This window comes from Sceloporus occidentalis, unplaced genomic scaffold (assembly GCF_023333645.1).
Source record: "Sceloporus occidentalis isolate IW3139 unplaced genomic scaffold, rSceOcc1.0.p SCAF_186, whole genome shotgun sequence".
NCBI classification, from domain to species: Eukaryota; Metazoa; Chordata; class Lepidosauria; order Squamata; family Phrynosomatidae; genus Sceloporus; species Sceloporus occidentalis.
The window spans coordinates 1,433,337-1,448,248 of NW_028317166.1; the positions used below are offsets into that span (position 1 = coordinate 1,433,337).

The 14,912-nt window shown below is 35.8% G+C and overlaps 1 protein-coding gene across 2 annotated transcripts in view; it reads left to right on the plus strand.

Moving 5' to 3' along the window:
• The first annotated feature begins 236 nt into the window (after nt 1-236).
• The window catches only part of LOC149278675 (exocyst complex component 2-like), a 74,882-nt gene continuing 60,206 nt past the window's right edge, over nt 237-14,912 (plus strand). For both annotated transcript variants that reach the window (XM_089501893.1, XM_089501894.1), the window contains exons 1-3: nt 237-354; nt 4,045-4,221; nt 5,824-5,950. In XM_089501893.1, coding sequence (XP_089358019.1) covers nt 237-354; nt 4,045-4,221; nt 5,824-5,950 — 422 coding nt within the window. The remainder of the gene's footprint in view (nt 355-4,044; nt 4,222-5,823; nt 5,951-14,912) is intronic.

Consider the following 14,912-nt stretch of genomic DNA (forward strand, 5'->3'; position numbering starts at 1 on the left):
TGTCATGTGTTTAATCTTTTTCTGAAAATAAAAATATATTTTTTAATTCTTGCTTAAGCAACCTGTAAACCTAGATTCTTGTATATAATTATATACATAAATATTCTTAGGCAAGTGTGAAAATGCTGTTCTATATTCTCTTCTAGTTGCATGAGCCTGAATAGTTTATGTTCAAGCATATACATATTCCAGAATTTTTTTCTGATCTGTTCTTTCTTTTAGATTGTGAAGATAACATGTCTCGGGCACGGCAGCCTCCGCTTGTTACTGGGATCTCACCTAAGGAAGGGACTTCTTGGACTAAGGTCACCATTAGAGGAGAAAACCTGGGTACCGGACCATCTGATCTTATAGGTAATATAAAGATAATATATTATTTTTATCATAGTAAGCAAAAGTTGTATTTATAATATTAATTGTACCTCTTTGGGGTGTATGACCAAAAAGGTTTATATTGCAGATGCACTGCTTTGTGCTTGATTGTAAAGTAGTATTATTATTGTGTATGGCAATCGCAGTACAGGGATTCAGAGTATATCTTCTGTTATGTAAAACCTCATTGTCTTAAATGTTTTTTTAATGGCAGCTATTGTTGTTTATATAACGCCAACAATTTACACAGCTCTTCTTACAGTACATAAATTAAAAGGGCATGACAAAACTACAATTGACAGACTAAGACAAATGATACATTCGGTAAAGATGGTCTTGCCCCCAAGCTTACAATCTAGATGTGCTTCCAGTGCATATACTACTTGTGGCCAATTTCAAGACTCTAGTGTCCACCTTTCCACCAGGTTAGAGTGGCAACTCTATGTAACTCTTATACAAAGCACTTGAAATATCAGGGATCTTAAATTATTTAGCTAATATACCATGTATTTTATCCTATAAATGTATTGTTATTTATTAAACATCAGTTTACACCGTATGAATAGGGGTATCGAGACTTGCACCCCTGGTTGATGTAACTCAATGAGTCATTGTGAAGGCCAAAGCAAGTGTATGAGGCTTGTGGTTTTTCTCCTTCAGAGGAGAATTTATTTATTTAAAATGTTTAAAATGGAAACTTGGTCCTAACTGGATTTCAGGGCTAGACGGTCCGGATATAGTCATGCAGTTGTGTTACAGGATAAGTCTCGTATACATGTGGCATTAGTGTGCTGACTGCATGTTGGGGGGGGTCACTCCACATGGACCACATGACATGTGATAGTCATATGTTTTCAAAAAATCTTCATAAAATGTGTTTAGCTTAATTTGCCATATGCCATTTATATATATATATATATATATATATTGAAATTGCCTAAATGTTTCTGATCTTACAAGATAAACGTACTTAGAAGCATTGCTGTCTCTGTAAATGATATCGTCCTACATCAGGCTCCTTACGTAGTTAGCTATGGCAATTAGATTTAAAATAGCGCATGTCGGTAATGGAAGCATAGAATCCCTGGCATCGTTTCAGTTATATAAAACAATAAATTTGTGTATCATTATCACCAGCTCCCAGAGTGATTTACACTTTTACACACACACATATATATATATATATGTGTATATTTTCTTCCAGTACAATCTTGGAATGTTTTCCGTCTTGCATTACACATGTGCTTTGTGCTCGTTGCAAATTCATTCAATAATCTCTCATCGGGCAGTGGAAAAGAGAAGTAATTTGACAACTATGGTGCTAACAAACCTTAAAGATTGAAACATTCATTTAATGACGGCATATAATGTCTGCTTATAGAGATGTGCTGAAAACTATATAGTAAAATGGGGACAGTGTAAAAGTGAAGCTGTCGTCTGAAAATAACTTTTAGTAATGCGATATGTATTTATTCTGTCTGTATGATGATTAAATGGAAGTTATTATTAAAAGTTGATATGTTTTCTTATGTAAATAACTGCACAGCACTCACACTGTTCAGTGCCCTTGGTTCAGAAAAGTTATTAGAAAGCTCTGGTTTCTGTTACTGTACCAGTATGCTAAACATCCATATTACGCCACATATTCACTCCACATTGCCCCCTGCTGATGAAGATTTGCTGCGAGTTAAGGTAGTTTTATATACCGTATTTGCTCGATTATAAGACGAGGTTTTTTTCAGAGCAAATGCTCTGAAAAATACCCCTCGTCTTATAATCGGGGTCGTCTTATAATCAGACCTCAAATAGGTCTGACTATGAGACGACTAAGATCCAGATCCCCTGCAGCTGCAGGGGACCTGGATCCTCCTGTCTCCCCCCCCCTCACCCGCCCCACTTACCGGCGCTTCTGAGTCCTCGGTGTGTAGCCGGGGCAGCTGCAGCTGGAAGGAGGTGTAGCGGGGGTTGTCTGCGTCCACCGCGCAGACCTTTCCGGCCGTCAGAGATCAGAGTGGGGAAGGTGGCAGGTGGGGAAGGTCTGCGCGATGGACGCAGACAACCCCCGCTACACCTCCTTCCGGCTGCAGCGTAAGTTCTACACGCTGCCCCGGCTACATGACAGGGGAGTCAGAAGCACCGGTAAGTTTGGAGGAGGGAGGGGAAGGGAGTGTTAAATGGGGGGCATAAGGCATTTCTGGAGGCAGAGTGCTCTGTGAAATGCCTTTTAACCCCCTTAATGCCACTCTGCCTCCAGAAATGCCTTTTTAACTCTCTATACGCCACTCTGCCTCCTGAAATGCCTTAAACCTCCCTATATGCCACTCTGCCCCATAATATGCCTTTTAACCCTCTAAGTGCCAGAGTGGCATATAGGGTTAAAAGGCATATCATGGGGCACAGTGGCATATAGGGTTAAAAGGCATATCATGGGGCACAGTGGCATTTAGAGGGTTAAAAGGCATATCATTGGGCACAGTGGCATATAGGGGGTATAAGGCATTTCTGGGGCAGATGTGCGTAACTGGGGGGCAGGTTGGAAAATAGAAGGAAATAAAACCAAAATATTTTTCTCAATCATAGCTTTTATTAAAAAATAGTTTACATGAATTAACTTTTACTGGTAAAACGTTTTTCCTATAGGGTCGTCTTATATTCAGGCTTTTTCTTTTTTTTTCTAAATTAATATTCAGATTTGGGGGGTCGTCTTATAATCGAGTAAATTGTTTAGATATTTTAATATTATTAATATTATCTTTTATTTATTTAGCGCCAACAATTTACGCAGCACTTCTTACAATACATATATTCAAGGGGTATGACAAGACTAGACAGACTAAGACAAACTGATACCTTAGGTGGGGAGAGCTTGGGGAGAGCCCGGGTCACAAGCTTGTTTTGTCTTATTGATTTATATAGCATCATCATAGGACTGTACAAACACGTACGCCATCAAGAGTTTTGTTGCTTCTTATTTACCCTTTGTCCACTGTAACTATTAACACTACTATGACACACTAAGTGACAATGAAGAAAGAGAGCAGGAGAAAAAAAAAAAGAAAAACAAGAACAAAAGTCACAGAGAAAGGGAGAAAGAAGAGGGATTTTGAGAAAAAGCATACTAGAGAAAATAATAGGGGTAAAGGAGGTAGAAAGTAAAGCAGAGAGAAAAGGGGGTGAGAGAACAAAGAGAGTGGGAGAGAGAGAGAAACAAAAGGGAGAGATGGAAAAAAGTACACATCATTTACTGAGAGGGTGGTAGGTAAGTGGAACAGCCTCCCAATGGTTCTTATCTGCTGTCAGAGTCTATGTTTTTATGATTCATTTTTAGGGTGGGGATATATTCCATATAAACAGCTCCAAAATCAAACCTAAGATACTCTACTTAGTTATTGCTATGTTTGTTTTGTCCTACATCTCATCTTGTTTTACTTGTGATCTCCTCAGTACATCACATACAAGCTTATATTGGCTTATAACATAGAATTAAAAATAGTTTTTTCCCCATTTCATCCATTGCTGTATAAATATAAAAATGTATAGTTTTGATGTGGTCCCGAGAACAAGTCCTAGATTCAAATATGGACGTGTCCAGGAATTGGCCCCTAAACATTCCACGTACCCTGGTCAAACCTACCCCCAACAGCTAATTTATACCCATTTTGTACTTCACAGGTTTAACCATTTGTGGACACAACTGCCTTCTAACAGCGGAGTGGATATCTGCCAGCAAAATCGTCTGCCGTGTTGGACAAGACAAAAACGACAAAGGGGATATTATAGTCACTACAAAATCTGGTGGGAAAGGAACCTCCACTGTTTTCTTCAAACTGCTTAAGCCAGAAAAAATTGGTAATTATTTTTTGTTTTTTTGTGTCTTATATGTCATAGTTTGCACAAGGTTATAGGCAGGAAATAGTGTAGAGCCCTTACATCATCTATTGGGAGCTAATGCCTGCTTCCTGGTGCACTGCAGGTGAGTGCAGGAGGATGAGTGATTATTCACAGGTATCCCGCTAATCGCATGATTACGGATGCAACCCTATCAAAAGTCATCCCCTCAGTGGCTCTTTGGACTGTTAACATAGACAAGCAGCTCACTGTGCGTTGCACACTTAAACAGAGAAAAGGGAGGCTTGGTTTGAATTGACTTGTTACAAGAACAAAAGTTGAAGTGACCGTTTCTTTAAGGAACGTAAGAGTTCCAGCTTTAATAAGGACTGGACTTTCATGCTGGGTTTGTCCTATCATACTCTTACAGGAGACCTAATTGTCATATATATATATATATGCAGAACGTTCTGGTGAACCATTCACATAAACAACTTTAAAACACATAGCGTATATTTGGTTAGTAGAAATAATATTTTGTGTTTAATATACATTAATATATTTTACAAAGGCAGTAAAGATGCATTTCTTTAGTAAATTAAGTTGTGTTTAGCCCCAATGATTTATGTTAACCTTATTTACAAAGATGAGCATGAGAATATTACAATTGTATATCTTTGCTATATTGCTGTTTTTCAAGATAATGTTTCTGGCACTGCAAGAAAACGAACATTCAATTGACAATTTGTTCAAGTCAAGCAACAGATTGAACGTAGCTACACAACCAAATTTCTTCTGGAGATTTATTCACAGAAAAACAAATGCTTCCAATTTTATCCACATGGAATTTTCAGAGATAATGCTGCTTTTTGAAAAAGCAGTTTTTGGTTTTCTGTACGGTTGCACTGAGCACACAAATAATTTATAGAGTTGCATATTCATTTCATGCAGAAACAGCCCACAAGTCAAGCCAACATTCCCTAGTCTTAAGGCTTGAGAAGCTGTGGATTTCAGCTTGTGCTTTGGAACGATGCTCTAGGTACATATTAGATGTTTTAGCGATGGAGCAAAAAAGATTAAACGTTCCGAATGTGTGTTGACCGAGAATCCCTTCGGGATTGTCATAGAAATGCACTGTCTCTCACAAATGTTTTATGCAGCATTTGGAAACGCATACTCTGCAGCGGTAATCTAAATATTTATCTCTCTACGGCAGTGGGTCAGTGTATCTTATACAGGACCGCACAGAAGTAAGCTGCGCTCCATTAACACTTTCAGGGCTGAGATAGAACTATACCTAAAACTTCATGTTCTTCATGTCCAGTAGTGCCATGTATATATATATATATATATATAGGTACGGAGACATTCAAATGGTTAGTAATATATTATATTTTTAGTTAGACAAAATGGGTGATGTAAGATTACAGAGCCATCTCTATCTCTTTGTTTCTATGTGTCGGACCTCGTAATGTAATAATTTCTTTTGCCCTCTTTCATACTGCATTCTTATTATTGAGGTGCTTTGCCCCCTATCACAGACTTACAGATGTTCTTTTCCAAAAATAATTTCATTTATTTGTAAGCTTCACGTTTTCACTGTATCGCTACTTGTTGCCATAGGTATCTTGGAACAATCTGCCGTGTGGGTGGATGAAATGAATTACTATGATATGCGAACAGATCGAAACAAAGGCTTATCCCCATTGTCTCAGCGGCCGGCCAATCCACTAGGTATCGATATAGACAGGTAAGAACTAGGCTGCATGTCGTATAGTCGTAAAAATGCAATGCCTAACCCAATAGTGTAGCGTATAAATGTTAGCACTGAGTAGGACCATCGTTTGGACATGTGCAGCTTATTACATGTTATTTGTTTTCTGAATGCATAAGCTGGTCCACAAGTGGAAGCCTTGAGACAAAGACTGATTGCTCACTCCAATGATCCATGTTGTGTTTACAATATTGGATAGTTGTAAACAATTTGAGTAAGTGTGATTTCTCTGCAACGCTGGTGGCATATGGGTTTTCACCGTAATAGAAAAGAAGCACTTTGTGTTACATGGCTTTGATGTCTAACAGAGACTACACTGTTGTAAATATGGCAGTTTATCTTAAGCAGTAAAAAGTATTTTTTTGTGTGTGTCCTTTTCCTTACGTGGCTAAACTAATTTCAAATGTTTGTTTGCTGTAAGACATATATGTAATTTCGGTTGTCAAGGTGCTTATGGTTAACAAAAAATTAAGGTTTAAGGTGCCGGCTTAACAATAACTGCTGGCCAATGAGTACTAATCTTTACCAATAGATTCTTGGAGAATATGCCAACACAATTTATATTACAGGATAATAGGAGTCCTTGCCACTAAAATAATTAGTTTTTGCATAGCATTCATACAGTAGGATCATAATAAAATATTTATTTAAAAGCTATACAGGTTGCTTAATACTTTGTTTAAAGAGTCTACGACGATATCGGTGTGTGATCCTTTTGTAGTTCTAACACACATTAAACGGCGTTGCAGTTGTGTATGTGATGGAGTTGTCATGAAGTATAGTACCAGGTCCCCAGCCATGTTGTCAAGATACTATATGTACAACATTATAAGACTTAAGGATCTCTTCAATACAGTGATTCCTCAGGAGATACCAAAGCGTGCGGAGGAGTGAACTCAAGAGCAGACAGTTGCTTTTGCTATGCGCTTACAATCTGTGTCTTCCCTTTCTACTATTTAGTGTGAAAAAATTATTTTTTAAATAAGTGTTTAAAATACTGAAATTTTTCCTTTTTTTTTTTTTTTGTATGCACATAATTATTATCGCTGATTTGAAGCCTGGCAAACTGATCACTAAAAGTTGTTTTTCCGAATGTTTATTATTATTTCATTTTTTTTCTTTATTCTTTGTGCCTCAGATTACCATAGCTTTAGACATGGCTTTTAACATGTCGTATGTGTAAAACAAATTCTTAATCCCTTTTTGATTTTGCTTACTCTGAACCAAATGGGAGAGCAGTCAGAAGGTCTATTTTCTCATTTCTTACTCCGAGACTGATGAATTGAAATAGTCTGAAAAGAAGTGTGGTTTCTCCCAATGACAGGGAGCATAATCAAATACACAGATATTCTTCTGATGAATGTCTTAAATGAAAGCCAAGGAAACGCCCTGCTGAAGGTAAAGAAGCATGTCTCAGTCATTTCAGGGGGGAATGTTTATATAAAGTGTCCCATAGCTGACTGATAGGAAATCCATTGGGAATTTAGGACAGTACATTTGCCTACTAACTGGGTGGCCCAAGTCTAGGGATCTCAAGTTTAACTCCTTCCAGAGCACTCCTCTGCTGAATGCTGTTCTAACAAATTACTCTTGCTGGCATGCTGCTCCTATTCCTCCATGGATATTTTTTACTTTTAACAAGTGCGAGCATATTCCCGTTAACACATTTATGCATTAGAGGTCTTTAAATAATAACACGTTTAATTTAAAAGCTGAAATATTATGTATTTGCCTAAAACAGACAGGCAGATACATACATCTATTTTTGACATTCCTTTGGCCATAATACGTTATGAAAATTAAGACACCATATTTTGTTCCAAATGCTAAAAGCCAAATGCTTCTTATCTAATTTCCAGTTTTTACTATTGACACAAACAATATTGCTTACTTTAAAGATATAAATGTATGTATAACTAAAATAAATAATAATAATTATGTTGTGTTATATAGCACCATCATATTCTACATGATATTTATAATGAAAAAAATACTCTGAAAAAAGTATAATAATTTATGTGAATAGCTCATAATGCGTCAGTTGCCTAGTGAGTTGTATAGTAATTATTTTTAAGCTTGAAGGTTGTGTTTCTACCGTGAATACACATGAAGGTCGTGTTCACACTTGCAGAAAAAGAATGGATGCTTGCAAGTCATAAATTGAAGTCTTCTAAAATATAATATCTATTAGTTAAGGTTCTGAGATCTCAGTGTGCTATTTTCCACCAAGCCCTTTATTTGCTTAGGGTTGGCAGTTATAGTATAATCATCCCACTGGAGACCATTAGCATGTATTAAATGTTATTAGGCGTAAATGGCATTAGTTATGTCCCATGTCGTCAACGGAAGATTTGTTTTGCTATTTCTTTCTACAGCTTCTAAAAAAATGTCAGGTCAGTAATTGGGCACTTCAAATTTATACATGCTTTCATTTTAAGTAAGAGGTACAAATTGATGCCAGTATCTGCTTTGTGGCAACGTAGATTAAATGAACACTAACTTTTTAAGTATTTTTTTTAAAGAAACAAGCTTTGGAGAGTAACTTCATATTAGCGAAACAATATTAAGTACCCAAGAATAGAGAATACATTTATATAATACATATTTCATAATTCCAGCAACTGATCTATATTAACTAATCTCTATTTTTAGTTAACATTGTTTTTTTTATTTAAATGTATTCATTTATATTTACACTTGGTATTGAGTACTTGTAACTTATGTTGTACTGTGTCCATTGTAACATAATGCTAATGCAGGCAGCTAATCACAACCACCCTAATCAATAAATATATTTTTTTAAACAGTAAAGTATTTGTGTGCATAATCATATTTATTAATCAATATATTATTTAGAAGGGACACAAGCAAAGTATTTTTGTGCTCTGCCTAGCAGTCTAAATGCCCGATTGAACTGTTGCGTTAATGAAACACAAATAGCAGTTTACTTTTTAATTTGTATATTTGAATTTTAAGAATAAACAATATCACCAAATGAAAATCACAATAATCATGAGTTAAAACAGAGTTAAAATAAAGAAATAAAATAACAATAGAGGAGCCATCAGGTAAAGCCTATGTTCCTTAGAGACACATACAAAACCGGCACAGAATTACTGCCAATTGGGGATACTAGGCTGTTCAGTTTACTGAATTGACTTTCATTGTAAATAACATTCATTTGTTAGTTTCTATTTTAAATGTATTCCCACAGTGCATGAATAAAAGTAAAACTGTTTGCTCAGGGGAACCCTTGCCTTTATGTTTTTGAGTTCCTGGGCATTTTACAACATAAATTTGTATATTGCCCAGCATGTCAAACACTTAATGAACAATTTATTCTTGATGCCATATTTTTGTCTTAAATATTTAATCTCACCGTTAGTTGTAGGAATGAGATCTTTAGTATATTTTCTTATAACCATTCATAAGAAATTCTTGCTATTCGATAAATAGGTTATTACTCAGTAATTCTGCTGGTTGTTAGTATTTCCACAGCTGATCCAAATATCTTAGTAGTTGTAAACTATTTATTTATGCAATGCTACATAACTTTTTTTTAACCTCTGTTTCTTATTCAACAAGGGGGGGTACAGAGTATTTCATGAATACATAACCTTAGAGAAACATTGGATTTCATTTTTTCTCTTTATTCCATGTATGTAAAAATGTGTGTTTCTGTGTTGTGTAATGCATGGAAACAGAATATAATGGGTTCTTTTTCGCTCTGTGATTAAACACTATCCTAATTTTCAGTGTTGCTTTGGAAAATACTTTGCGTTTTTTAAACAGCTGTGGAGTGTTGTTTGGAAAGTACACATTTTTTTTCCCTGCCAAATCAGGAAGATATAATCCCTAAGATCCAAAGCAACCCAACTACAACTCTCCCTTGCTGCACTGAGTGTGGTTAGACCTTCTTTCAAACCAAAGTTTGTTGTTTTGCATGCCGCAGTGGTTCATTACCAGAGATCAGTCGTTGAAATAAAAGCGAATACTGAAATATAAAACATGTTCCAAATCATTCAGCTGCAACCCACTTGGCTGCTTTTAGTAGGATCTTCCTATAGCCTGTTCGTTGCAATAGCCTGGAACGACACTGCCACCTGCTGGAGGCTTTTAAGTACTGCCTCTGAAGGAACAGATTTTATAAATATATAAAGACAGAGTACACGTAGAATTCTCTGTTAATAATTACATGTTTGATCATCAAATCTACTTATATTTCTAGTATTTTGCCTGTCTAAAACTGTTTATCTGCTTATATATTTTTTCGGGGATCATTTGAAAACATTCATCATATACAAAAAAAGATTCATTAATTAAAAAAAAAAATATATATATATATATATATATATATGGTCTGATGAATATTTGAGCTAGTTTTCATTTACAGAGATCAGTGTCCCAAAGAGGTCAGATTTACATGATAGCGCTGTATTTTAAAGTCTCACAGCACTTCTCAGCTGCTGAAATCATGATTTTTCTAGTGTTCTGTCAACAGTTCTTCTATTGCAGTCTACAAAACAGACCAGTCCATCATGGAAATGGCACACATGTAAATTGGAGTTAAAACTACCTTTCGTTGCATCTCCATGGCGAATGTACCTTTTTTTATTTCAACACCAAATTTAGTCATTAACTAAACATTATTCTACCATTTCTGTTTGTTTATGTATTCTATTGCGCCACAGGCATCAAAGCTATACTTAGCATACAAAAGCAACAATAATAAATAATGGATATTTTTTTTCGAGCCATTCACATTTGTAAGGTTTTGTCTCATGCATTTGTCAACCGGAAATGATGATGTGCAAGAAATCGTTGTTAGAAGCATTGTTATTCCCTTTGAAAAAGCATGCATCATTGAAATGAGGCTTAACTAGATGGGCGACAGTAGTCTATTCTGCAGAATCGCCACCGTTGCAACGGGAACACCATGTAAACTTAAAGGGACCTGTCAGCTATCATATGCATTAAACTATATATTACTTTAAGTTATTTAAGCTTCACATGTAAAGTTTCTTAAAACACTTTAACAGAGACACGTTAACCTTAAATAGACATCCTTCTGTAAGATTATACAACAGTGAACTTGATATATATATATATATATATATATATATATATATATATATATATATATATATAAGTGGGTAGTAGAAGCATTATGAAACACTCATCTACCGACACCAGACAAGCCAGAAATCTCATGGTGCTGCCACAACCACAAGGGATTCTGGGTAGGCACATGCAAATAAGGTCAACACTATTCACCTTTTGCCTCTATATCCACTTTATACATGGATCCTATATATATATATATATATATATATATATATATATATATATATATATATATATGTTCACTATGGTGGTACAGCTCTTCTTTTACTGACGTTCTGTTGGTTGCTTTACCTTTTCCCTGTTCTACTGAAAGATTTACAAGGCTTTGACAATTTAACTGCCTTGCTGTGATTTAAGTTTACAGAAAAAGCAAGAGCTGATTCACTCTGTGGATGATGTGTTGCTATGACACACTGTGTTCTATGACAGATCCCATGTATCTGCACAGTGGGTCACTTTAAATCTTTATACAAGTTGATAACTAGAAAGCTTTCATATTTTGACATTATTGCCTACAGATCAGATAAAACACGAGTGCTGTTTTTCCAAATACATTTGATTTACCTATATTTATATATTTGTATTTCTTAGTTTAACTGTTGAATGTAGGGGCTACGGAACATTTTTTTCTTATAGGAGACTTACAAGTTGCCTTCCTTTTTTAAATTGGTTAACCTTCTTGTTAATAACCTCGCCGACATATATATTAACTTTGTTCTAGCTGTGTATCGTTTCTAGAATAATATAGGCTACATATACATTATTTCTGAAAACAATAAGATTTCATCAAGATTATGCAAACACTGATGCATGCTTTATTTTCGTAATGTCTTCATTTTAAAAAATCCAGACCTTTACAAAGGAATAAAAAAACAAAACATTTTAATAAACATATAACTGCGTATTACACTAATGTATCAGAAAGAAATAAAAAGATTATTCTTGAAGGTAACAAAAGTTTAGTTAATCAAATTTGCTTAGATGGTTAGTAGAGGGCAAAATACTTCATGCCGTTTTATTTAATTCTTACTCATTCATAATTTTGCTCGGAACACCTAATGTGTAACACAAAAATAGTCACTGTTACATTACTACCACAGAAGCTGTCTAAATTCCCCGCATTGTTTTAATTGATTAAACCTTATGTGGTTGTTGACCATATTTTGGAAAGGCTTTCCTTAAATCTAGATATAGCTTGACTGCGGAGGCCTTACCTGTACGTAGTTGGGTGCATTCCTGGAGTTTATTCATAAAATACACTCTGCATACTTTAAAAGGGGCTGTGTCATCTACAAATACAGCACGTTCTGAGATTTTTTGGGAAAAAAGTCTTAGGGACTATATCATAAACATGCCTTCCTGTAAATGTTTAACCAACTATGTAGCCATTTCGGTTCTGTTTGTTTAGGCTAGTTTATAATGAGTGCGGTAATTAAAGTAATCTGGCAAAACGAGTTAAAAAAGGAAAAAAAGGCAAATGAGGTTTTAATCTGGGCGTAATTATGTCATTTAGGCTTCAGTTTGTTGTGCATTTGGTATGCAAATTTGGTCACACGACCATATATGGAAACCTCCACTAATTAGGCAGGCAGGTTTATGCTAGATCTTAAAGCTTATGCTGAAAATGTATCTTTAAGGATTCCCTATATACGGTAATATACACTATGGTCCATAAGGTCCATAAAGGCATGGCTGGATGAGTTTGGTGTGGAAAAACTTGACTGGCCCGCACAGAGCCCTGACCTCAACCTCATCGAACACCTTTGGGATGAACTGGAAAGGAGATTGTGAGCCAGGCCTTCTCACCAAGCAGTCATTGCTTGACCTCACAAAATGCTCTACTGGATAAATGGGAATAAAAATTCCCCCAGAAACACCAAAATCTTGTGGAAATCCTTCCCTGAAGAGTGGAAGCTGTTATAGCTGCAAAGGGGGACCAACTACAACTTAATGTCTATGTATTTAGAATGCAATTTCATCAAAGTCCATCTTAGTGTAATGGTCAGGTGTCCCAATTCTTTTGTCTATAAAGTGTATATTATAGTGAGGAATGGCTTTGTATCATAAAGAATGAAGTAACGGAAAAAAATATAAAATGTTGTAAGGTATTTAAGGATCATGCGTTACAAACATAAATATGAAACTTTTCTCTAGACTGTTACACAAGAATGTAAAGGAGTATCACTATGATAAATCCCTGCAGAATTGGTGATTCAAAAATAATAAAACCATACAAAGAACAATCCTGGCTTTGTATTTGCAATATCACTAAACTGGTTATCATTAGGGCAGACAATATATTCTTCTTTATCACAGGCAAAATGTTGGGAGGTATGAGAGCAGAAAAAAGGAGCACACGCTCATAGCATTCAACATTTCAGGTGATCAAATCAGGACACCTATGTTGGGGGTGATGGGGAGAAGCATATAGAGGTGGGCCAGAATCATGCAAGGGATGTGGCCATACCATGTCAAGACAAAACCACTAGTTTCTTTATCCCAACCTTTCTTTCAATTTTCCATAGCTGTCTCCTGGATTCTGTACAGATTGGTTGATATCAAATATATCCACCGGTGTGATCCATTCTCCATGTATTCCATAGTAGATGTTAAAAAATGTTTTGCTTATTAAACTGGATCTGCTATTTGTTTCAACTCCTACATTTTTCAGTTCTCTACATGTAAGTGTGCTTAGAGGAAAATAATATACATATATGCATTTAATAACAAAGGGAAATGGATCTTAATTTTATAAAAATCTACTTGATTATTCCTCGCCATTTTATTTCTGCTTTGTTTTGATTGGTTCATTCAGCCTTTGCAAGGATGGTTGAGGAGAATGGAGAGCACGTGAGAACGTGAAATTAATTATTGGGAAGCAGCCACAGGAAAAATAAAACATAACTTTTAGTTGAATTGCTTTTTAAAAAAAAACATACTAAAAATGGTGGGAAGCAATAGCCTGGATTGTAGCTGAAAACAGATTTTTTTGTATCGTAATATTTTATTACTCTTCTAAAGTAATGTCTCATTTTCCCCTAATGTTAAGATTGTTGCTTCCGTCAATTTAGTACATATTTTTTATTTCTAAGCAATTTAATTAAACATTAAGATTTTTTTTTCCTGTAGCTAATTCTGATCATTTTTGGAATCTATTTCCAACATCTATTTCCATCATCTTTTGGTACGTTCTGATTGGTGGCCTAATTTCTCAAACAATCTTGGTAGTGCCAAAACGATTGTAAAGATGGCAAATGGAAACGCACAAACTATTGGTAGTTTTAGTTAAATGGCTACTCCAGCCATAGTGTCACCTTAAACTTAAGTTTTTTGTTCTCCTGGTGGAGGTGCCTTGGGCTGAGCACTTCACCTGATTTCCAGTGCATATGCGCGGTATAATCACTCCAGCACTTGCTTGTACAAAAGTTCCAGGGGGTCCAACAAGACCACCCCAGGGTTTGCCTGCTAGAGATTGGCAAAAGGGGATGAAGCTCAGGCAGTGGAAGTCATTTTTTTCCCTTTGCAAGAAGTACAGAACTCATATTAAAATGCTTACTAGGTACATCTGTATACATTCTTCTTTGGTGGGGCTGTATGGGACATGTTACCTTCTTTTAAGCTGGAAGCTGTTGACAGGAACAGTTCCCATTTAAGCAAGTTGGTTCTGTAGTTCTCGGCAGAATTGCGCTCTACTGCCTTTCTTTTCTAAGTGTTACAGTTCTCAGAAAGGAATATGTCATCAGCAGGTAATGAAAACATGCATGTGTGGGGGGCCTGATCTCCTGCATATGTTGTCAGCCAGACAGATCTGGAC